General features: G+C 37.2%; 1 protein-coding gene across 2 annotated transcripts in view; it reads right to left on the bottom strand.

Annotated features, from left to right (window-relative positions):
- LOC311169218 (cysteine and tyrosine-rich protein 1) overlaps positions 1 to 18,727 on the bottom strand; it is a gene marked incomplete at both ends in the record, with an annotated part of 124,136 nt that extends 105,409 nt beyond the window's left edge. For both annotated transcript variants that reach the window (XM_084230999.1, XM_084230998.1), the window contains 2 exons: positions 13,139 to 13,241; positions 18,655 to 18,727. In XM_084230999.1, the coding sequence (XP_084087125.1) occupies positions 13,139 to 13,241; positions 18,655 to 18,727 (176 nt within the window). The remainder of the gene's footprint in view (positions 1 to 13,138; positions 13,242 to 18,654) is intronic.
- Positions 18,728 to 26,575: the final 7,848 nt, after the last annotated feature.

Below are 26,575 nucleotides of genomic sequence, written 5' to 3' on the forward strand. Positions count from 1 at the left end.
CTGAAAAGAAGAACAGATTTTACAGATTTTGGATAAATCGTTTCAGGATAAGCTCTTTTCCCTTAAGACCTACTAATTTCCTGCATCCAGAAAGGAATGAATATTAGGGTCTTGCAGTTCTGTGTGCACTCTCTCTTCTCATAAATATTTAGATTACAAGAAAAAAGCCAGAATCATTCTTTTAAAAAGTTTAATGAATTTTTAAAAATGTATGAACATCATTGGGAAAGCCTGCCGGTGATGAAAGAGTCTTGGTTTTAATATTACATTCTTGTTCCTTCCAAAATTCTCTTCCACATTTCATGAAATAATATATTTCTTTTAATAAACCTAAGTTGAAATTAATTATTGTAGTCATTTCCATCACAAAATTTAATTATCAGCACTCAATTTTCTGTTTCATGTGTCCTGGCCTTTATTCCATGTCACCTAGAGGGCACACTTTCTATTGAATACATTAAATTAGTAGATTTGCCATCATTGTAATGGGTTTGATTGCACTGTCAAAAAGCAGAGGTGTGGGCCATGTCCTTAAAGATCTCATTGCCTGGGTGAGATGTTTACACATAAAAAATTGCCAGGGGTTGTCATATTTTAGCTTGATTTAGAATTAGAATAGAGGAAATCTAAGCATCCATGGTATTATTTGCAATTCACTATAAGACATAATTAAAATGAAAGAAAAAAGGGAACATGAAATTAATTTCACATAATGCTGTATGTAAGTCAATAACCACATGTACTGTTCCTTTCCTTTAAGGAGTTTCATGAAACTATTATTTACTTCTTTGAATAATTTTTCTCTCTGTTCATGTTGGATAATTTGCATTGATTTATCAACAAATTAACCTACTGTTACTCTGATATCTGAAATGGATAAACAATCCAGTAAAACTTTGTATCCTTTATTACTCTGTTGTTTTTCTTGTAAAATTTCCATTTGGTTTGCCATATTTTGTATTTCTTTTCTTTCTCTTTCATTTTTTAAATTTCAGGCTTTTTATTAATTTCAAAGAATTTTTGCCCTGACTTTATGGGTCATTTTCTTAATTATTATGTTAGTGTCTCTCTTAGATAATTACAACATCTCTGTTGCTTAGATTGATTGTGTTTTCCTTTGTGAGTTGAGATCTCCTTGGTACTTTGTATGCTAGGAAATTGTGGATAATATCCTGATTTCTTGACTATTACATGACATCGGTTTTGTTTAAGAGTATGGGGAATTTTTATAACTTTCTCTTAGTGGTTAGTTAAGCAGGTTCAATTTAGACATGTTCCGATCAGACTTCTCTGAGCAGTGGTTTCCAATGTGTACACCTCTCAACCACCAATCTGGGTGGCTATCTATCTTATATTCAGTTCTCAAAATCTATGTATACTGGGCCTCCCTGGTGGCGAGGGGTTAAGCATTGCACTATGAAGCAATCCGCAGCCTCTGCAGCCTGCCAGAACCAGGCCGGCCAGGGAACAACCCACATGGCGTGGCGGACCTCTCCTGACTAGCCCGCTGCTCCCCTCAGCAGCGTATTTCACTCAGTCTGCTTGTTCTGTTTCCCGCTCTATCTCTGGTGAATCCTCTCACCCCCCACATCTCTGGCCTGTACCCCAGCTCATATATGCATAAATAAATAAATCTTTTTAAAAAATCTCTGTATACTACTGAGAATCAGATTTATGCACATACAACTTCAGAGGTGCCCAAACTTCACAGCATTTTTAAAGGTCACTTTCTTGGGTATCTCCATCTTAACTAGCTCCCTGAAATTTTCTGGTTCCTTAGGCAATCCCTTTTTTATTCTCTGGTAACTAAGATGGACTTTATTTACTCTGCTTCTTGCAAGCTTCACAAATAGGCTCATCTCCAGGGTTGGAAAGTGAGAAAACAGAGAAATCAACATATCCTTCTGGCATCATGAAATGATAGCAGATCAGAATAATCATATATGAATATATCCTGTCCACAGGAGCTTAAGCTCCTATTGGGTCCTATTATTGTCACTACCACTCCTGCAACAACCAAAGATCACTTGGAAACTGCAGAAGAGAACAGAGAAAGGGAAAAAAGATTATGGTTTCAGTCTTCAAGGTCTTTGTGCATGAAGAGAGTTTGCTTATTTTAGCCAGAACTAGCACAGCTCCTCCAGCAATTTCTTTCCGGGTCCCGAGCCTACTTCTGTATCCTGACCAATCTCTACACAAAGAGGAGTGGAGATTAAAAAAAAAATAAAATTGATAAACTCATGAGCAGTTGTTCAAAATCTGGTCCCAATCTGTTTGCTGCTATTTGATTTCCATACACCTGAAATACCTGCTTCATGAATTCCCTTCAAATTCTATAGTTGCATTCAGAGGAAGGCAGAGAGTGAATTGTACTTTCTCCATCTTATCCAGGACTGGTACCAACCCTCCAACTAAAGATAATGAGACAAAAGCTATTTTACCACAAACACTAAGGAAAATATACAGCATGTACAATAAGCTGGCCGTTTAATGCCAATCATCTGAATAAAAAGAAACTCATCTAGAATTTATAGACCTCATCTGATCCTTGCTATGATCAATGACTTTTTATTCAGCACGCCATCTGGCATTTATTCACTACCACTGGAAATATTTTTTACTCTGACAGTTGTTGCAAATGTAGGTTATGTACAAAATCATCAAAGCCAAGTTGTCCTTTTTATTCTTGTAAGTTTTATGGGACTAACTTATATTGAGAGAACTGCTGATGAATAGATTTCTTAAGAAAGCTAATCAAAGGAATTCTAAACTTTTACATGCAAAGGCACACTCAAATCTATACTTATGGTGATCACTTCCAAAATGGCCAGAAGTTAGAACACTATTTCGTGCATCCATGATTGACATGTCATCAACAGAGATGAACCAGTCATATGACTATATATACTTCTGAAAAGTGAGTAAAATAAATTTTGAAAGAGGATTTCATTGAACTCATTGAACTCTGTAATGAATCATTTTGTAAAGCAAATCATTTGCTGATTTTTGCTATTACATATAAGATTTTTTTTCATAAATAAGATTTATGTATTTTTATTCAGACCTGTTTACCCTGCTTTTGAGTAAACAGAAACGGTTTCAGACAACACACAGCTTTATTTACTTCATGCATATGACTTGGGGTTATATTATGCTTTAGCAACTGCTGGGCAGCAGGACACAGAACTTAATTAGCTGCCTTCCCTGGTATCAGACTAATCATATTTGATTAAGAAGGCCATTTATTTCACTCAAGGCCCCAAGAGCTCTTCCGAGGAGGGATGTCCATGTGCTGGCCTGGGGGTCAGGGAGGGCTTCCGCGGGGCTGCTCAGTAGCTCAGGCACAGGTTTTCAGAATGACCTTGGTGAGGTCACTATGCTCCCCATGTGTTTCCTCTAGTCCCAAACTCCAGATGTTTTCATAACCCAGTGTTTTCATAAATGAGAAGAAAAATTTGCCAGACCCTTCTAAGTGGTTTTATGAATGTCCTTGAGCCCAATTTTGTGAGCTAGGCAAGTTGTTATTATTATTCCCTCTTTACAAGCTAATAATCTCAGTGGCATAGTGATACTAGGAGGATAAATTCACAATGCATCAAGGAAGAATGTAAACTTAATTTTAGAAATCCAAACATATCTGATTTTTCTTTTACAACCTTCGATCACTAAAACTACTATAATAATTAAGGATAGAATCACAAAGAGTTCTTTTCTTTTCAATTTCACATGCCCAAGGGCAAGAAGGTTTATTTATTTACTCAATAGGAGGAAGGATATTACTTAAGATTGAGAAGACAAAATAGAGTTTTTACTATTTGTATGATAAATTTAAACGTATGTGTTTACCAACATGTAATAGTTTGGAGGCTGATCTTATATTTTTCCCCAGTGTTTGTACAGGATAAAAATGTATCAACATTGTACAGTGGGGTTTTTGTAATCGTGGTAGCACACGTATTTTGCAAAATGTAAGAAGGAGAAAGAGTTTTGCTCACCTTTTTTGACAGTGTGAAATTGCACAGAGAATGTTTGAAGTAACTTGTCATGTTTTCCTCTATTTTTTTTCAGATGTGTGCAAAGGCATCAAAGAAGCTTTTCTCTTGTTATTGTTAAGAATTTACTTCTGCTTTCTTAAGAATGAATATCAAACTACAAATTATTTGTCTCTGAGTCATTATGGGTTAAATATCCAAAGCTTTAACCCTTGGTACTTTCAGATGAAAGGCTGTTACACTTTATGAGGTTATAATTGCTCTCTGAAATTTTCATTAGTTATAGTTGTCTTTATACTAATGTTTTGCAATTGGAAGACAGCTGCAGATCCTTTATCCTGGCTTGGAGCTGCAAGCCAGAATTCTTCTAATATAGTGGAATAAAAATTACTGCATGTACATTAATTTTCCCATCTTGATTTTATCAATAAATCATTTCACCTCCCAAAATTATGCAAGTGAGTGGAGCTGTACAGGAACCTGTTACCTTACCAGTCAGTCAGAGGCTGCCAGATAGAGTGTATTCAATCCAGAAATATGACAGGACGTTAAATCATTATAATCAAATTGGTCTTTGAATTCTAATCCCCATAATCTGATTATAATTTATCATAAACAGTGTGACTAGAAAGTGACTGACTGCACAAAAATCTCTCCTTTTGCTTTGTAATGACATCAGATTTATAATCTAGGAAAATAAATTTTCTCTGAAGTCAGTAACATATTTGAATTATGACTTGATTTTTCAAATAAGTATTTATCCAGATACATATTATTTAGATCCCACACAATGCCAGTTTTTTCCTGTTTAATAGAGGATTAACCTGCATTTACATGATCCATTATGGATCATTCAGTTGATTAGCCCTTGTGCCTTCAGCGGTAGGAAATTGACTGCTTGTTCTCTGTGAGTGTAGACAGTAGGAAAACAGACGGATAATGTAGGAACTTGAACAAAATGATAGTAATAGCGGAGTAGAGAAAGGACAGACTGATAATGTAGGAACTTGAACAAAATGATAGTAATAGCAGAGTAGAGAAAGGATAATTTTATGGAAGCATATAGGAAGGAATTTAATCCAGATTTAGAGGATAATAAAAGGCTTCTCCAAAAGTATGGTGTTTAGGTCTTCAGAAGGTCTTATAGCATGAACAGTTTCCATTCAGCCTATCTTGAAATCTACAGATCCTCAGGAGCCAATAGAGAGTAGCAGGAAGAGATCAAGCATACCCGTTTTTAATTCCATCTCATTACATAGTAGCTGTTCAAAATGAGACAAATCACTTTGCTCTGGGCCTAACCTTCTTTACCTTCTTTATTTCTAGTACAGCTAGAAATACTAACTTATGTAGGTCATAAGGGTTATTCTGAAGAATAATTAATTGAAGATTAATAGATACATATTTTAAGCATCTAGGATACAGAACATATTAAATAAATGGTTATACCCCTCATTTTAATATTCCCTGCCAGCACCAAACATTTCTTATACTACCCAACTCTGATAGCTCTAGTTAAGGCAGCCTTTCTCCCTGGAATGTCTGAGAAGGTAAGAGCAGTTGTGGTGTGGCTGCGTTTGCAGAGGTGGGGCCTGTGGGTATGGAAGAATTACTCTAGAGATTTGAGCATCTGGAATTTGGGTATCCAGGGATGAAGTTTTGGTGGAGTCAAAAGTCTACACCTGTGTTGTTCAAGGACTCCCCTCACCTTGACTCAGGAGGCTGCATCCTGTCAGACTGACAGAGCATTCCCAGCTGATGGGTGAGAAGTATGTCATTTTCTTTCTGGAACATCTTCCCTATGTTTATTGCCCTTCCAGTTTTCTGCTCTATTACTTTTTTTGTTCACACACATTGCCCATTTTTCTATTATGTGTTCCGGATACTAATCTGTGAATCTTATGAATTGCCAATGTCTTCTCCAAGCGGCACAGCTGCCCTATATTGTGTTTGGAATCCTGTGACCTTCTATGTTTAAGCAATTCTTTTAAATTGAGTATAATTCATATATCATAAAATTTACCATGTAAAAGTGGGTGGTAGTTCAGTGGCTTTTAGAACAACTCTTTTTTTTTTTTTTACTACTTGTGCTTTTTTATCTTCTACCTTAGAAATCTTTCCTGTTCTCATACCATCATGCCATTCTCTCCTTTTTTCAAAATGATGTTAAAATGCAAATATTTGCTTCTTGCCTTTATATAATTAGTTCAATTTTCAGGTGTGGTATGAAAGTATAATCTAGTCTAATATTTATCTAGATGGAGAGCTCACCGTCTCAGCATTCTAAATTACATAATCCATCTCCTTCTACTGGCTTGTAATGCTGTCTGTTAATTTATGAAGTTCCTATATACACATGAGTCCATTTCTAAACTGTACAATCAGTTTATCTCTGAACCAGATGCCACAAATTATTTTCTATAGCTTTATAATAAATCCTGATGTGTATAAGGTAAGTCTTCTCATTTTGTTTTTTTTCGTAACTATCTTCTCTCTGCCCTGTCAGTTACTGTCCTACATAAATTTCAGACTCAGTCTGCCAAACTGAGCAAAAAAAATCCTGTGGATTTTGATTGAAATGGTATTGAATTTGCATATAATTCAGGAATTATCAATCTATTCCAATACTAACAGTTTTATATTCCCTTCCACAACTTAGTATACCTCTTAATTTCTGCAGAGCTCTCTTTCACCCCTGAAATGTTTATATATCTATATTGCTTTCTAAATGTCATGCATGGATTATTATTGATTTCTTACTAGGGATCAGAGTTTTGATATTATAAATTGGATTTGTGTATATGCCCACATACTACATTTTTTAATTGAGTGTTAATGATCTGCAGGAATACAACAATTTTTGAACTTATATCTTGCCATCTTGGTGGATTTTCTTATTTGTTTTTATAGTCTATGGGTATAAGAAATCCTATCATTTATAAATAATAACAATTTATTTTCTCCTCTTCCTATTCTTATTCTCTTTTCAATTTGTCTTGGTCATTACTGCACAGGCCAGTAGGATGCTGAACTGAAGGATTTTATTTTATTTTATTATTAATTTTTTTATTAATATTTTATATAATTCTTACATCATTTTTCATTTTTGCACAATGTATGCATTTTCATTTTGGTTATATTCCCCATACAATTGCACACCCCCCTTATTTTGATCCTAGTCCTTCCTCTCCCCTACCCTACCCCCATCCCCAATGTGTCTCTGGTTTATAGTTGCTTGTTGATTTTGATTTTTACTTTGTATTAATTAGTCTTTTTCCTGGTCCCTTATTTAGGTTTTCTAAATTCCTGCTATGAGTGAGACCATCCAGTATTTTTCTTTCATTTTCTGACTTATTTCACTGAGCATGATCCCTTCTAGTTCCATCCATGTTGCTGCAAACTGCATGTGTTTATCTTTTTTGAATGCTGAGTAATATTCCATGGTGTATATGTACCACATCTTCTTGATCCAGTCATCTATTTTTGGGTATTTGGGTTGTTTCCATAGCTTAGCTATTGTAAATAGTGCTGCTACAAACATAAGGATGCAGGTGCCCTTTGGAATTAATGTTTCTGTGCCATTTGGGTAAATACCTAGGAATGGAATTGCTGGATCCTATGGAAGCTCTATGTTTAGTAGGTCAAGAAATCTCCACACAGCTCTCCATAGAGGTTGGACCAGTTTGCACTCCCACCAGCAATGCAGGAGGTGAACGGAAGGATTTTTGATGCTAAACTGTCCCATAGATGCCTTGAAAGGGGAGGATTAGATCATAACATACTGGGAAAGGTGACAATTAAGCTTAATTGACAAAGAATACAAATTTGACCAAGAAAATTCAAGATATGACACATTTATATTTGCTCTTAACCTATACAATGTAAATATATGCCTCCTGAAAAAACACTGGCATTCTGGTAGCAAAAATAATTTCTCGCATTTTAAATCCAATTCATATTTTACATTCTATTAGTTGCTTATCTTTGTGTCACTGTTAAAACAAAAATAAGACTCCCCCAAGCTCTGATTTGCTTAGTATGGACCTGTCAGAGGTACTATTTACATTTCGAGGCAGTAAGAATATTTTAATTTAATTAATTTAAATGTTTTTATCTACACCAAAGACCTTTCAAAATGCATTATGTTTCTGTCAGTATTTGCATAGTCTTACGTGCTTTATTCAGAATGCTCAGCTACTTAATGAGTGCAGGACCTGAAATGCCGTCTGAAAATAGGAAACCTTTATCTTTTAACTCAGTTTTGCTTTCATGCATAACATGGTTCTAAAATCACAGTTGTGATATTTACTAGCTGTCTTTGCAAAACTGTGGGCAATACATCTTTCACATTTCATTGAGAAGGAAAGAAACTGTATCCTACCAGGATCTCCATTATTAGTTCTTTTTGATTTTTTTCCCCATGGGGATTGTGAGTTGGCCAGAGAGCACTCTCAAGAATCCTTAGACAGATCTGTATTTTACAAAAGCAAACTGAAAAGCCAAAAACCTTTTTCTGAGTAAAGAATTAAATCCTATCTTTTCATTTGGCCCACAATGTCCAAACGAGTCATTCTCTGCTTCCTTTTCAATATTGCACATTTGTTGTCTTACACAGCAGTTTACCTTCTTTTTAGTCAAGTCGTTTTCAGTTTATTCCATTGGGTAGCAGTAATTAACCACCCAATTGCATTCTCTATCCCTTTGATTCTACCAAATTGTAAAGAAGACTCTATGATCCACATCTTTAGATTGGATTCTCTCTGGGGAATGCCAGTTAAATTTCAGCAGCTGCAAAAATTGAATTATCTCTTTCCATATTCATCACCAATGTTTATCATTCCATGGAGAGGAATTGTGTAATTAAATGTCTGACAATCAATTCAATGGGAAATTGTTTATTTCTTGAGTTAGCCTAATTCTTATTTTTAAATATAGTGACATCTCTAGTCTTCAGGTGTTTGCCCTCCTGATCAAAAATCTCAAGAATGGAGAAATAGGGCCTTCCTGGTGGCCTAGGGGTTAAGTCTCAACGTTATCACCACTACAGCCCAGCCTGAGTTCATCCCCAGCCAGGGAGCTAACCCATATATGTCACAGCAGACCTCTCCTGTCTCGCCCGCTGCTCCCATTAGCAATGTATTTCAGCAGATCCACCTGTTCTGCTCCCCACTCTGTCTCTAGTGAATCCTCTCACCCCCACCCCACACCTCTGGCCTTCATCCCAGTTCTTCTATGCAAAAAAAGAAAAAGAAAAAGGAGAAATAACTCCAAGGTCACCTATTATGTCACAAAAGGTTTTAAATAGTGGAATATTTGAAAGTTTTCATTCCAAATCTTTTTTCCCGTGGAATAAATAAGGATAATCTTCATTTGCCACTGTGTCACCGTTGCCCCTTGTCTTAAAGTTGTCTGAGAAAATGTACTTTCTGTGTAAGCCAGCGGTCTTACTTCGAGAAAAATATTCAGTTATCTTATTCTAGTGTTGTTAGGCATGACTAATAAAAGCATGTAAAATCCACCGATAAAAGCAGATAAAATAAATCCCAATCTATCGTTTGTCTTACAGACTCACGTCTATGTACATGAATTCAGTTTCACCTTCCCCCCTCTAGCAACGGAGAACAACATGGATTTTTCCCCTAACTAATCATTTCCTTTCTTCTGTCTTGGCCTTTGTAAGAGAGTCTCTCTGTCTGGAATGTACTTCCCTTTTCTTCACTATCCATTTATATAAATATCTACCCTTTCTTCAAAACTCTGTTCATATTTCATGTTTACGAGGCTTCCTCTAAACATCTTGTTGGAACACATACACGTAGCTGTTTTCTCTCTTCCTGTGCCTCCACAATAACACATAGATCACCCCATTGAATTAAAATTATTTGTTTACATGCTCTACTTTTATTATTGCAGGATCCTAGAGGTCAAGTTATGTTATTTGTCCATCTTTGGATCCCAGGACCTAGCTCATTACTGCCAAGGTGACACAAAGTTCGATCCCCTGCCAGGGAGTTGACCCACATGGCACAGCAGACCCCTTCTGTCTTGCCTGCTGCTCCCCTCAGCACTGTATTTCAGTAGATCTGCTGTTCTGCTCCCCACTCTGTCTCTGGTGAATCCTTTCACCCCACCCCACCTCATCTCTGCCCTACACCCAGCTCCTTTATGCATAAATAAATAAATCTTTAAAAAAATTATTTGTAAATTCTGGAAAACAACGCTATTATTTTTCTAGATCAATGTCAGTCCCTGTGGCCATAATGACCAAAAGTAAGTAAAAATGCATTTTTAAGTTTAATTTTAAAAATTGTTCATGAGACACAAGTAGATTTTAAAATTCTTAATTGAAATTTAAAAGGGGGGAATCTGAATTTATTTGACAAAATGAACTCCTGTTTAGAATAAATAATATCTTAAAATGAGGACCTGAGTAAAATCAGACTTTTTCAACAAAAAGGTAAATTAAAGGCTAACTCTTGTGACCTCCTTTTGAAGATGAGTCTTAGTGGTTTATTTGCAAAACAGAAAGAACAACTGGATACTGTTAAGGCTAAGCATTTGCACTCTGATTATTTTGGGGGGTGACCCAATAGGAGGGTCAAGTGTACCTTACCTTACTAGTTTATTAACAGTATAGATGGAGCCAAATTGTATTTTGTACTTTTTCCATTCAGTTTAAACTGAACCAAGACATTTTCTATTTTTAATACAAGCATAAATAGAAATCAAATTATAACCAATTTATAAAATTATTCATTTAGGATACATAACATTCCACTGTGCTTATTGCTTTGTTCCTTATTACTTCACTGATAGCCACAAAGATTTCATTTTCTGCTAAGATGATTAAAATGATTTTACTATGAATGTGCTTGGATGCTTGGAAGAGAGGAAGCATGGTTTATGAGTTTCAGAATAGCAATATTTAAAAACATAGGCATGAAAGAACTTTTGTAAGCATTCTTGGAGTGATTTTTTTTTAATCTCCTCTCCCACCCCCACCCCCAACACCACCCCAAGTTTAAAAAAAAAAACAACAAAACCTTTGGGTGGAGTTAAGAACTCTTTTCAAATCTTAAACAATAAGTGGAAATCCTGAAAATGTATTCTCCTTTATCCAGTGGGGGAAACATTTTAAAGTCCCTTTTCTCCTGAAGAATTGTTCAGCTAAGGATTTACTTTAGTGGTTTCTATTTTAAACTGAAAAGTCAGTTATAAATGCCTGAAATATAATGCTGTGCTTCCCTCCCCACCCCCACCCCAGCACAATTCTTTTTTCCCCCCAAATGCAACAAATACGTGGTCCTAAAACCCAGATGAAGATGTCAACTAAGTTAGATTACTTTAACCAAGTGGTGAAATGAATTAAAGACTTTGAATATGTATTTTAAAATGTGAATCTCATTGCATCTATAAAACATGTAAAGTACACCTGTAAATGTAAAAGTGTTTAAGTATTCTGATTAGTAAGTAATCATGTCTTCTATATATATTTACCAGAGTGGAAGTAGCTAAGAGGAGGAAATAGTTGCAATTGACATATCAACATGTAGTTAGTGGACAGAGAAATGGACCAGAAGACTAAGCTGGAAGACCAGAGTCACAGAATCACTAGGAACCCAGAATCCTTAAGTCTCCTGGGTTCACTCATATAACCACCTGGAACAAAATGATCAGGCATGTGGAGACAACCCCCCAAATTTCTGAATTTAGTAAATGTATTTTAAATTACTTTAGAAGTGTGAAGGGATATACAAAAGTGACACACCTTTATATTTTAATATTTAGGGTCTTTTAAGTTGATCAATTCCTATAAATACAATTCTGGCCACTTTTTCATGTAAAAAGGGGGCTTCATCTCTTTTCCATTAAGCGTTCCAAGACAAAATGCAAACATTTTATTTAGAATTTATGTGCATTTCAAAGAATGCTTAAATTCCATTTCTCAATCTTGATTACAGCCTGACATTTGTTACATAAACATGGTCCTTTTCAAGAGTATCTTGCATACAATTCTGTCTTATTCAGAGAGACACAGTCTCTAATATCAATCTCAGTTTTGACTCAAGAAAGCCTATGTGGTACCAGGTTTTCTAGTTTCGGGAAAAGGAGGATGAGTTATAAACCATCTCAATGGACACATGCCTAAAATAGCCAGGCCTGGGCTACTTAACCCTAATCTTTTCCTGTTCCCCCAAGCCTGCATAGGACAGAGGCAGCCACCACAGAACCACTCCCATGTCATCCACCTGAAAAACAAAACCAAAGGAAGACAGAGGCTCTACTCCTCCCGTCATGCGTGACTAACTAGGGAAATCAGAACACCATGCGTGACTGACTAGGGAAATCTTAACATTTGCAATCCTCTGCCTCTTATACTTCAACTTGAAGGTGTGTGCAAAGGAATTGAATTGCAACTTTTCAAAGGTACAGGTCTGAGGGCAGTACCTGCTCCTTCATTTCCATTTGCCCAGAAACATCTCTAAGACAAATTCCTGCTTTCTTATGGAAAAATGCTGAACACATTCTATTTGTCCATTTCACTGTTTTTGCAGTTAGCTGTCACTTTACAGTGTTGATGCCTAACCTTTCTTATTTCCTAAAGTTGCTTTATATGCGTTATGTAGGAAATTGACATTTTGCATTTCAACTGTTTTGTATTCATGCCTCTTTAGGCATCTCCCGGATGAGTTAGATAAAAACATAGAGGGCAAAATAAACTGGCCATAATTAAATGACAAATGCTAACTTACAAATTCTTCAACAAAGCATACAAAACCAGAATTTAGGACATTAAAAAACGTCAAGAATATGCATAAGGTCATAATATTTATATATACAATATGCATTGCCTTTATTAGAAGGGAGTTAAAAGAAATGTTCTTTTATTATTTAATTTGCACAATATATAAAACATTTTTAACTCCCTTCTAATAAAGGCAATGTATATTGTGTAGTAATTGGCCTATTTTGTCAAATAATATAACACCCTAGATAGTGATGTATACTAAGTATCTCCACCAAAGATTTTGTGCAAACAGCCAATCTTAAATGTCTTGCCCATATACCTATAACTTAGCACTTTTTGAAAACATAACTGAACATGGGAAAGAAGATCAATATCATCAAATTTAACCAATACTCACGAGAGGATATTCCCTATATAGGCATAGTAGGAGCAACAGTAGGGTGTGGTTCCATCACAGCAGTACGATCTACAGTCTTTGCCACACTGAGCAAGGCAATCAACTGCAAAAGAATGATATAAATGCAGTTATAGTTCAAATTATTCTATTTCACGTCTAGCTTGGTCAATGACCACTGTTTAGTACATTCAGATTTTTCATTTGACATATTCAGAATTCTAACATATTTGTAAGCATACGTTGGTCCTTCTTCCTAGTTAGACATAAAGTAGAAAAGGCGGGGGTCTCCCTGGTGGCACAGGGGTTAAGATGCAGTAATGTGAGGCTGTCCACAGCCACTGCAGTGTGAGTTGGATCCCCATCCAGGGAGCTACCCACATGGCACAGCAGACCTCTCCTGTCTTGCCCGCTGCCCCCTCAGCATTGTATTTCAGTAGATCTGCATGTTCTGCTCCCCACTCTGTCTCTGTTGACTCCTCCCATCCCCAACCCCGCTTCTCTGGCCTGCACCCCAGCTCTTGTATGCACAAATAAATAAATCTTAAAAAACAAAAAAAGGTAAAGAACATTCTTGGAATATCCTACATCATGCACCATAATTGGTAGTCAGAGTTGGTTGAATGAGATAATGAATGATGACCCAAGCATTCATTCTTAATTTGTCAATGGGGTTCTTCTAATAATTTTTAAATGATAAATTCTTTAGACTTCATTTGATGGAAAGTGTTATTGACACGGATAATATCAAACAGAGATAATTTTAAAATAATATCTATTTTCCGTGCTTGCTTTCTCTATGATTTTTTTGCCTTCATGACTAGTTTGTGTACATATGGTAACAAATGAATCTACACAGCATGTCAATCCACTTGGATTAGAGGTTTGAGTTAGTAGTAGGAAGAAGTCCCCCAAAAGAATTAATTAATTAAAAGTTTATTTAACATCAGATTTAAGAACCAGTAAGCTGGGAAACAACACTAGGTGGGGAGGGAAAGGTAATTTCTGATTAAAAAAGAAGTATTGAAATTTGACAAAACAAAATCGCTGTCCTCTTTCCACGTGGTTTTAGCAAGGAAAATTATACCAAAAATGTTGACTAAAAAAATTGGTATTACTTTTAAAAACTCCTAATTCCACCTAAATAATATATTTTGTATTTTTTGCATAGAAGAGCTTGGGTATAGGCCAGAAGTGCAGGGTGTGAGAGGATTCACCAGAGACAGAGTGGGGAGCAGAACATGCAGATCTACTGAAATACACTGCTGAGGGGGAGCAGCAGGTGAAACAGGAGAGGTCTGCTGTGCCATGTGGGTCAGCTCCCTGGCTGTGGATGGCACTCAGGCCATAGTGGTATGATAATTTGAGACTGAACCCCTAGGCCACCAGGGAGGCCCTCTACCTAAATAATTTTTAACAAGGTCATGATTTAACCTTGATGTATATAGTCAGTGATAGATATAAATTATAATGTACATATGACTTTTGGTATGTGATTAGAAAAACATAAAGTGTAGTTTGAGATATTCAAGTTATATAATCAAAAATCACCAAATAAGTCATTTTCAACTCAATCTCTGAAGATAATATCAACTATTTTCTAAATTATGTAAGAATTTGCTTTCCTTCAAAGTCATAAAAGTGCAAGCTGCTTATGTCTACATGCCATGCAATTGATTTGTCTAGAAAGGAAAATTTAGATTGTGTTTTTAAATCATCTCCCTCCCAAAATGATTCTTTACAGTGAATGTGATCAAAATGTAGTAACATTCATCTGTCTCCATCGATATGGAACATGTGAAGAGGTTCTTACTTTCCTCCAATTTTATTTCTCGCTCATATTGACAAACCTCAGTGTTTTCCTCCAGGAAGGGGTAAGAAGAAATGAGAGGGAAAATTACCTTTGTAAGATTCAGTACCTCTACCTAAATCCACTTACACATTTTGAATACAGCAGCACCATGTAATGGTTTATTGACAGCCCATTTCTTTTTTTTTAATGCAGAATACATGACACTTTTTAAGGCTATTTATTTTACATTTTCCCCAGGGAACTTCTCTAGCTCTCATTTTAGAGCTATTTAATTAACTGATATATTTAAACTGGTCCTTTTTCTCAGTATTTTAGCAGGGATGGTTTGCTGTATGCTCTTAAAAGCCTTTGAGATAATTGCAAGGAGCCTAATGTTCCCACCTATTCTGTTGGAGCAGGACAACCGATGCATGAGTAGCTTCATGGAAAGCCATTTGAAAGATGACCAGGAGAGTGACATCTTATCCCATAAATATCCAAGATTCATTTACTACTATTCTACTCCAATTACTGGTATTATATGGACTTGTTATCAAAACATTTTGTGCCGATGCTACAGGAAACCAAACCCAAAATCTTGTCGCCAAGAAGCTGGATTACACCTGTAGCAAACATCTAGATCATGTGACCTATTGTTCATAATCTTTATGGCATTTCCCAGCACTGTCTACTTCCCAGAATTAAATGAATAAAAGTGCATATTTTTTATGTTTAATATATTTTATTTTATATAATTCTTACATCATTTTTCATTTTTGCACAATGTATGCATTTGCATTTTGGTTATATTCCCCATACAATTGCACCCCCCTTATTTTGACCCTAATCCCTCCTCCCTTCTCTCTCCCCGTAGAGTGTCCCTAGTTTATAGTGGCTTGTTGATTTTGATTTTTTTCTTTAATATAATTAGTTAAAAGTGCAGATTTAATAGTACCAAAAAATACATTTTCAATCACATTTCCAAATCGGAGTTTCAACCAAACCTCAAAGTCAACTGATATATTAGTTTTCTCCAATTTATTTGTGAATACTTCTATGAAGATGGGTTTGGAAAAGTCAGGAGATAGTATTATCATTGATAAAAAGAACAGGCCATTTCAATAGCCCTCAAGATAAATCATATAACTTTTAATATTCAAGCTAGTAACCTTGAAAATTAGTCAAGCTTTTGTCAATGATGTTAATTTAAGGTATGATCCACAAGAAAACCCCCACCCCACCTGAAAGGAATGTGTAGTGCAGGAAAAGCAAAGTCTGGCTCCAAGCACTAGCTCTGCCTCAGCTAAGGATAAGAGAGGAAGGAAAGGGAGTAGATAGAAGTCACTAACTGAAGCCCGGAAAGCAAAACCTTGGCCAAATCCTGTCTTTGTGGCCTGCAGTGGGAGTGGATAAATAATATAAACATTTCATTGCGTCTCTTTCCAAATGTGACTCCACAGCATAACACAATGCTTTAGGTATAGAAAACTTACCCTTATTTCCTTAACAAATGGAACGTAAGCTTAATGCATTTACTTTGGGAAAAATAATTCTGATTATGGACAGTGCATCTACGTGGGCTTTATCCCAAAGAAGCTAATTCATTTACCAGAACATTCGAACTAGTTTTATTTCTTCCATGTTCTCCCAACTAATGCCGATTCTCAAATCCAGCCATATTTCTCAGATCCAAGCAAACTGAATTATCTATTTTCACTTATAGACAGCTCATGATTTTTGCCTTTCTTCATACTATATCCTATTCTAGCTCCTCAAATGCAAGGCTTCCCTACCCTTCAAATGTCTAGTTTCTAAACGTCCTCCCAACTCAATTTTTCTGAGCAAATATTTACTGAGTTCCTCTTATAGGTCAGGCATTTTGGCTAGTCTCTAAAAATAGGATCCTGAACAAAATAGACATCACCTTCAGCCCTAAGTCCCCAGTAAAGACTTCTCCAGTATACACCAAAGCCTCTCATGACAAACTGTTTGATCCATTAGAGCAGTGGGCACACATTTTACCACCCAGCTAAGACTCAGAACAGGCCTCCCTCCTATTCTGTAGTTGAGTGGAAACAGAAGGCATGAAAAGGTCTCTGAAGTGAAGAATTCAGAGATGAACATTAAAGAACGCATTAGCTCAACCTTTCTTATCCAAGACATTAAGTCAACCAAGAACTGGCCTGCAATCTTGCTCTGTAACCTACTAGGAAAGGTTGCACAAGAGAGAAGGAATAAATGGACAGAGAGATTTCCAGTCAACTTTGTTACTGGCCAGCTTTGCTGATTTCCTGGATTTCCTGCATCTGGGGTTATGTGCCCGGCACTAGGGCAACTGGAGGAAACGAAGCTTTCAGTTTGACTCAGGGGAAAAAACAGAGAAAGGTACAAGAAAAGGTTATTCAATAGTCTGGTTCAATAAGGATACATGAGGATATTAAAGTTTAATCTGCCGTGTTCTATGTTCTGATTTTTGTCTTCTTTTGATAAACAGAGGAGGTGGAAGGAATTACCATTGCTTCAAATGAACTGATAAGGAGATTTTAATGTAAAACTACTGATAATATGAATGTAACTGATGAAGTGAGTCCCTCAAATTCTGAAAACCTTATACAAGGTAAGTATTGTAAACAAATTAGAATGTGGATTCTCATTAAATAGGAAGGACTTTTCCTACCTTCATGAATTTCTGTACTTTGAAAGTCAACATTTTCCTACAATAAAGCATCTTTTTAAATAACTTATAGCCACTAACTTACATTTTAATACACAGTTATTTTGACTCATTTTGGCCAAGGCTAAATAAGAAACTCAAATATTGTGATGTTCAGGTAACAATGTTCAAGTATTTCTGCATTTCAGTGGCAGTATCTTTCTAAAAAGGTAAGTCACAGGACTTTACATAAATTGAGTATGGTGTCCGGTTGGCATAGTAAGAGGAGGTGATAACATTTTATAAAGAACTTTGCCTCTGCTGGTTTTGTGACTACAAACACATGCAAAACCACATGTGTGATTAACTTTACACAGGAATCACCAATGAAAGACTGTTCCAATTCCACTAAGAATGACTAGAAAGTGGGATAGGAGATGCTCCTCATGTGTCAAAAAGCACTTAAGGAGGGCCTTGGCGGTGGTGCAGTGGGTTGATCAGCTGTGCTGTGAAGCTGTCCTCAGCCTCTGCAGCACGGGTTCGATTCCAGGCAGGCCAGGGAGATTCCTGCATGGCGCGGTAGACCTCTCCTGTGCAGACCTCTCCTGTCTCGCCCGCTGCTCCCCTCAGCAGTGCTTTGGGTACATCTGCCAGTTCTGCTCCCTGCTCTGTCTCTGGCAAATCCCCTCACCCTCCTGTGCCTCTGGCCTGTACCCCAGCTACTGCATAAATAAAAAAATAATTAAAAAAAAAAAGAAGCACTTAAGGAAATCAAGAAGCAGATCAGATTCTAGAACGTGTGACTCCAATGAATGCATCTGGATGCATCCAATGCCCACTTAAGAATCTTCTCCTAAAGAATAAAAACCAGAGCGAAGAGATGAGAAGAGGGATGGGAAAGAGGAAAAGTTCAAGGAGGGGAACAGAACAAAACAACCCCGCGTGCGGGTCCGCCGAGGCGGCAGCCCCCGCTTCTGTCCCACCGCGCGGGGACGCAGCCTGGCCCCGCGCGCCCCGGGCGCAGCCCCAGCCCCAGCCCCAGCCCCAGCCCTGCGCGCCGCCCGGCTCACTGACCTGCGCAGACAAAGAGCAGGACCAACTTCGGAAGCAAGACCCCTGGACACCCGGGCAGCCTCCGCGTGTCCATCCAAGCCGGTGGCCAGCGGTTGGCGCCAGGACGGACGGACAGACGGACTGGAGAGAGGCTGGGAGCTCAGGGAAGGCGCGGAGCCCGGGAGGATGGAGGGGACCGGGGCGGCGAGAGGGACAGAGGGCGCGCCCGAGAGGGGTCGGGCGGGTCCCGCCCCGGGCGCTGGGTGGGATCGCCGGAGGGGGCGCGGGCCGGCCGGCGCCGGGCGCGCGGGGGGCGAGGTCGCTTTGTCTCCCCGCGGCACTTCGGGGGCGTCCCGGGCCACCCGGGCTCACATTTCATCTCCGCGGGTGGCACCGACGCAGGACAGGGGGCGGGGGTGGCCCCGACTCCTCCCCACGCTGCGGCTCCCCCTTCTCTGGAGGGACTCCGGGGGCTGGTCCTCCCCGGCGGCAACTTTTCCTCACCTCGGGCGCTGGCTGTGGCTGAGGCGCTAGGCGAGCTCCCGGCCCCGCCCTGCGCTCCAGTTTTGCCTTTTGAATGAAAAGCCATGAATGAAAAAGTTTGTTTTTTTATCTTTAAATACACGAATGGAGGGAATTTTCAGCTTTGAAGGTGCTGGATAATGGAAGTCAGCGAGGAAAGCAGGAGACTGGGAAGCACCAAAGCAGTGCGTGGTGTCGCTGATGAAAGTTGATAAAAGTTTGTTTAACATGTGAAGCATTTCCAGTAAAGTCAGGGTGGGAACTACTAAGCGAGAATGCACGCTGTTGCTGTGGTCACTTTTATTTGAGACTGTTCTGCAATCACTGGTCTATGTAATTAGACAAAAGAGGGAAAATCGCAAAAATTGAAGCAGAATTTTTGCTTGCAATTGATATCTTGTATACATGGAAAATCAAAAAGGATATATAAGATTTTTTTTTTTCAAATTGGACCTATGATTCTTTATATTTTTTAAATATTTTATATAATTCTTACATCATTTTTCATTTGTGACAATGTATGCATTTTCATTTTGGTTATATTCCCCATACAATTGCACCCCCCTTATTTTGACCCTAATCAAAAAAAAAATATATATATATATAAGATTCTTAACTACAGAAGAAAAAAAAAACACCCCATCATTTTCCTTCACAGACATAAAAATCAGGAAGTTCTCAGCTTTACACATGTAGCAAAAAAGGACATGACTAAGTGACTAACAATACTTCTCTTGACTAAGAAATTTCAGCATTGTAAATATAGTAAATTTCCCTAAATTAATCTATAAATCTAGAACTTTAACTGAAGTCAGTAATAAGAGCATCATGAATTTTTTTTAAAGATTTATTTATTTATACAAGATTGATTGATTGATTGATTGATTTATACAAGCACTGGGTACAGTCAGAAGCGCGGGAGGGTGAGAGAATTCACCAGAGCCAGAGCGGGGAGCAGAGCAGGCAGAAGGACCGAAGTACACTGCTGAGGGGAGCAGCGGGCGGCAGGAGAGGTCTGCGCGCCTTGCGGGACCCTCCCCCAGTGTCCGGGGAGCAGCCGGGGATCGAACCGGCACTGCAGAGGCTGCGGGGCAGCTTCGCAACCCAGCGCTCAACCGCTGCGCCACCAGGGAGGCCCATCATGAATTTTTTTAAACCAATCTGATTCAAAGTTCAAGTAGAAAAATAAACATGAAAATCTCTTAAAAATTAGTGGAAAAGCCTCAACAGATAATAAATATAATGGCATAATAAATAGTGATTAACTATTGTTATTAGTGTTGTGGTTCTGAGCAGGCCTCTGTGAATTCATAACTTATATAAAAATCAATTACATATTAATTAAACATTAAAATTTAAACAGCAACTCTGAAGATACTAGATACAAGTTGGAAAAGATGACATTTAAATCATTATGGAATAAGAGGTTTTTCAAAGCATTATGAAAATCTCAGAAACCATAAAAGAAGAAAATTGAGCAATTTGATTGCATAAGAATTAAAACTTTCTATGACAAGTCAAGCATTCAGCTGACAAAAGTATTTGCAAGGCATAGAATAGACAAAGGCCTGACCTCCTTGGTGTATAAGGAGCTTAATAAAATCAACAAGGAAAAGAAAACAGCCAGTAGAAAACCAAGCAGGGAAATTAAAATATATGTGCATATATGTATGTAATATATACACCTTATAGATCATGCATGTCATGTGTATTATATATCTTGCATAGTGATACATTTATCTTCTAGTCTTCTAAAACAATCGAGTCACAATAGCTCTGGAAGACTGGCTTTTTGCCATTGATTCCAGTAGGAAGCTGTTGTGTTGGTGGGAGATGTGTCTTCCAGCTGACTTTTCAGGATAGAGGGCCTTCCCATCAGATCATTCAAAACATTGGCCTACTAGTCCACCACTAGTAAGCAAGCTGGCCTACTAGTCCACCACTGCAAAAGAAAAGCCACTTTAAGACACTCAGGTGCTTAGAAAACCCAACTCATTTGTCATCCAAAGGTAACAATAGACGCCAAATCCTTCAAGGAAAAGTGGTAGCTTAAAGAAATAATTTAAGAATTAAAAAAACAAATAAATATGTTGCCTATGTATAATATCTATGCACAAATATGTATAAAACAAGAAACCTTGAGAACACAACACTAAGGGGACATAAAAGAGTTTATAGAAATTAAAATAAAACTTGATTCAAGATTTTAAGAATCACAGAAGAGAATTATGGCCACAGATTAAAAATTATTTAGGCTGTTGGATCAAATACCATATTCATAACTTAAAGGAAAGACATAAATACAAACTATGAGTAAATATATGAAACACTAAGACACATAGAGGAGACCTAAGGTGAGAAGAACATGCAGGTGAGCAGCAGTTTTAGAAAAAATAAAGAGTGAAAAAGCAAAGATCAGACATTTTTTAAAATTCTGAGCTATAACAGAATTTGAGTTTTCAGATTTAACATAGTGAATTCCAAGAACTTTTTTAAAAAAGAAGCATGCACATATGTAGACTAGAAACCTACCTGAACAAATTTAAATTCAGAATCATCTGCAAAAGATTTCTGTTTCTCCATATTATGGACATTTTAGTATGCCGCTGTTTTTCATCTTCACCTTCTTACGATAGTTTGACTATAAACAACCCTTCAAATTGCCCTTTAGAAGTCCTCATTTTCATGTCTCACAAAGATTTCTGATGAGCATCTCATAACTGAAAGTGGAATTTGAGTTTGTGGGTTTTTAACTCTGCTCAATATGGCTATTTTAGCTTTTCAAAGGAAATTTGGAAGATTCATGTACTAACTTTGTGCTTTGAAATATTAATTTAGTTGAAAAAGTCTGTCTATAGGGAAGTAATTTTGTTCTTGTAATCCATCTTGTGTAGCATTGAATGTGTGACTTTTAAAGATTGCAGTGTAAGAATTTCACATTTTTGAGGAAATATACTACTAGCATTACTAAGTATGTGATGGAACCTATTTTATGTAACTGCTTTAATCAGATGCTTCATCATTTCTTTAGCTTTATGGAAAATGCCCCACATCTGTCCCTCATTTAGAGAAAGACAAAGGACAAGATGGAAACATTACTGTTTAGATATTTTCTGCCTTGTCTTATTATTTGTGGCACTTGCATTTGCTTAGAGGATGATGAAGCAATGACATTTGTGTACTCACTTTTTTTTTTAAGATTTATTTATTTATTTATATAAGCACGGGGTACAGTCAGAACCGCGGGAGGGTAAGAGAATTCACCAGAGCCAGAGCGGGGAACAGAACAGGCACACTGACGAAATACACTGCTGAGGGGAGCAGAGGGCACCATGTGGGATCGAACCAGTGCTGCAGAGGCTGGGGGCATCTTCGCAGCCCAGCGCTCAACCACTGCGCCACTGGGGAGGCCCACTACTCACTTTTTTTAAGTTGGCAGATAATGTCAAACAGCAGATTTGCGGGCCTCCCCAGTGGCACAGTGGTTGAGCATTGGGTTGCAAAGCTGCCTGCAGCCTCTGTAGCACCGGTTCGATCCCTGGCTGCCGGGCGAGGGTCCCACATGGCGCGCAGACCTCTCCTGCCGCCTGCTGCTCCCCTCAGCAGTGTACTTCGTCGGTCTGCTTGCTCTGCTCTCTGCTCTGGCTCTCGTGAATTCTCTCACCCTCCCTCACCTCTGACTGTACCCAGTGCTTGCATAAATAAATAAATAAATAAATCTTTAAAAAAAACAAAAGCAAAAACAAAAAACCCCAGCAGATTTGCAAGAGTATTACAAAAACACCCATGTATCCTGTGCCCACCTTCACCTATTGCTAACATTTTACCCAAACTATGTCATTTGTTCTTTTTCTCTATGTGTGTATACTTGACTGTTTTTTGGAACCATTCCAGATAAAGTTGAACACAGTACAGCTCTTCCCCCTTAAATACTTTAAAGTGTGTGTTAATTTGTTGGAAATTTCCACTTTATAGTTGCTGCTTTTTGTTTTCCTGGGATCTTTGGGGATACATTAAGGCATGCAACTTTTCAGCAAATGCCCTTTTCAGCAAATGCCCTTGCCAACTCTTAACTTTAACATGTATCAGTGATTTTTTTTTTTTGCTTGCCAACTCTTAACTTTAACATGTATCAGTGATTTTTTTTTTGCTTGAAATAATTTTTACTGTGATGCTAGCAAAATGATGATCCTTTGAACTTTAACTTTGTCTCTGGGTTCATCAATTGGCACTCATTATTTGAATCAAGAAGGCTTTTCTCCCTCATTGATTAATGTATTATCAATAGAAATGTATGAATTCCTGCTTTTTCAGTTCAAGAGTGTATTATTCAATTGCCTCAAATTTTTCCATATTTTGCCATTAGAGTCCCTTCAAGCTAACTCCTGTGTTCTTGTAACATATTCCCACAATTGTCTTGGGATCTTCTTGATTTTCTGAAATAAAAATTGCTCCAGGTCCACAGTAAGTCTATTCTGTCCCTGCCCTGGAATCAGTCACCTCTCTGAGGAGTAGAGGGTCTTAATAGTAATAATAATGGTATCAGATCTTGTAACTAGATGTGTTTGTTGTTCCTGGAAGCACTTTGTTTCTTGGCCCTTCTGGGGAAAGAGATAGGAAATATATGCATATTTGTACACTCACACACTTGTGTATATATCTGTGTGCACACACACACACACACAAGCACACTCACAGATCCCTATCTTAGAAATCATGAGTCTATACCATTATCTCCAATTCTAATCATCTACCATAAGACTCTTATTTAATTTTCCCAGTTCCATATCAGTAACTCTCCTTTTATGTTAATTAACTTGTTCACTCCTATTTATAAATTTCCAGAAATACTTTGCCTATACCATTACCAAGATAATAATACAAAAATCCAAACAAACCAAAAAAAAAAAAAAAAAACCCACTAAAAAGAGTTCAGGTTGTTTTCATTTCATCTTCCACTCTATCTGACACAAGAATAAAGATATACAGTTGATTATTGTGTTTATAATTTATTCAAATTAGTTAACCCCCTCAATTGGGCTCATCTATTTCCATTTGCTTTTGGTTTTAGTTTCTTTGGGCTGTTACTACTGTTTTTTGTGTTTTTTTTTTTTCTTTTATCTTCATTGATCTAATTCTGTTTTTAAGTTCATAGACCTTCTAAGTAAAAAATTTACAGAAAATTATTTTCATAGATGTTTCAGCCCATATCCCTTCCATATTAGTCTTCTTATCCTTTGAATGCAAAGTTTCATTGTTTAATAGTTTCTCTCTCTCACATATATCTTTTTTTAAATAAAATTGAGCAGATTTTTAGTTGTGATGTGGGCAAAACAATTTCTGAATCTATTTTAGGTATATGATCGTGGGAATTGGGAGCAGAAAGGTGATAGTTTGAAATCGGGGTTTTTGGTATAAAATGCCCTTATTTTCCTTTCTTACACAAAACGTAGTATACTACATACAGATAGATATATGCAAAATAGTACATATGTATGCATACACTTCAATTTTTCACTAAAGAACGTATCTTGGAAATCACTCAGTATCAGTTCACAGATAGTCTCATTCTTTTATTGCTCCATAGTATTCCATTGTATATGTGTACATGGTCTCAATAATAATACTTGTATAGTTTCACTTTATACACTTTGGACTCTTTGTTATTAAGTGGAAAATTCAGTAAGACATCAGGTTATAAAATTGACTTAAAAATCTTTAAGCATTTAAGTATACAAATCATTTTCATTGGTGAAATATTATGGGGGAGATTTGAACTCAGATGGCCACCATTTTTTTCCAGTCAAAACTCTGATGCATTTATTTTTAATGGAATTAGTCATTTTTCAAGTATATATCTTTTTTCTGGTTTTAGTGCAGAGAATTATATAGAAAAACTCATGGAGTGCCTCTTTGTATCAAAAGAATAAACTAAAACTCTACAGTGATAAACACCAATTTAATTTGATTTATAGTACAATTTTATCTTCTGAGTTGATAGAAATAAATCACACTCCTAAAAGGATAAGTAAGGGAAATCTTTCAATTAACTAGCAAGTTTCCTAATTCATGTTGTCTAAAGTAATATTAAGTTAAATTTTGAATAAGTAAAGTTATCATCTATATTCCCACTATTTTTTCTTCTTTGCGTTAGGGGAGATATATTGTCATTTAGTCTTGGGTACTGGATGGGCAGGAAGACCACAGAGCATGTTTTCTGATCCAGCAGACCTGGTCAAGGAGGAGTCAGAGTCCTCAGTGGCTGCAGGCCTCCCAGCCCCCAACAAATCCTCACTCTATCTGGGCTCTCTCTGGTATTCTCTCTGCTTCTCTTTTTCTCTTGGCTTCCGTTCATTCTTAGCTTCTGCTGGCGTCCCTGTGACAACGCCCTTATAAACTCAGTCTCTCAGCCCAGGTGTACCCACTTCAGGTGTCCGCCATCAGGCATGCATTGAGGACCCAGGGTTCCCTCATCTATCCTAATGGCAGGAAGGCAGAAAAGCCTGATACTTTTTACCTTACCCTACAGGTACATACATCACCTTACATAGTTGAAGCATCAAGTCACACATAATTTGCTTCCCCACTGTCTTTCTGCCTTTGGATCCCAATGTTGTCTGTCCTTACTAAGATGTGGCCTCAGGAGCCTCCCGAAGCTTCTCAGAAACCTGGCTCAGGCTGTTCTATCTGGAGCTGGCCTCTCTCCAAATTTTTACCTTAGACCTTACCTGCAGGAACACTTGATTCCTTCCTTGATCACTCTCTGTTGTTCTCAATTAAAACACTAAACTTATTTAACATGTCTTCCAGGTAATTCTGATATATATTAAAATTTGAGAATCATTGGTTTAGAAAATTGCTGTCCAATAAAAATATAACATATGCCACATACATAATTTAAAGTTTTCCATAACCATGTTAAAAATAAAAGCAAAATGAAGGAGGTGAAATCAATTGGAAGGTATATCTTATTTATCTTGATCAATCCAAAATATTGTTAGAATGTAATCAATATAACAATTATCAATGAGACGTTTTATACTATTATTTATATTAAGTGTTAAAAATCCTGTATTTATTTACATCTAACAAGTCATCTCAATTTGCATTCTAAATATACCCCAGATCTGTGTTTTGTCTTCATAAAATCTATGGCTGAAAATGTAGGCACACACACCACAGTTGTTCCAAATAAACTTAAGCGTTTTCCAATAAGTGAATGAAACAGTTCCTTTAAAATTTTTGTTTAAATTGATTAAAAATAAAGTTCATCTGCTGCAGTAACCACATTCCAAGGGTCCCATAGAGGCATATGGCCATTAGCGCCATTAAATGACCCCAACCCCAAAAAAGTCTAAATTATACCATGTGGCAGCTTAACTAGAGACTCCACATCTTGGGTACCAAATACTTTTACAAG

The sequence above is a fragment of the Talpa europaea genome (genome assembly GCF_964194135.1).
Source record: "Talpa europaea genome assembly, chromosome: 4".
Classification (NCBI taxonomy): Eukaryota; Metazoa; Chordata; class Mammalia; order Eulipotyphla; family Talpidae; genus Talpa; species Talpa europaea.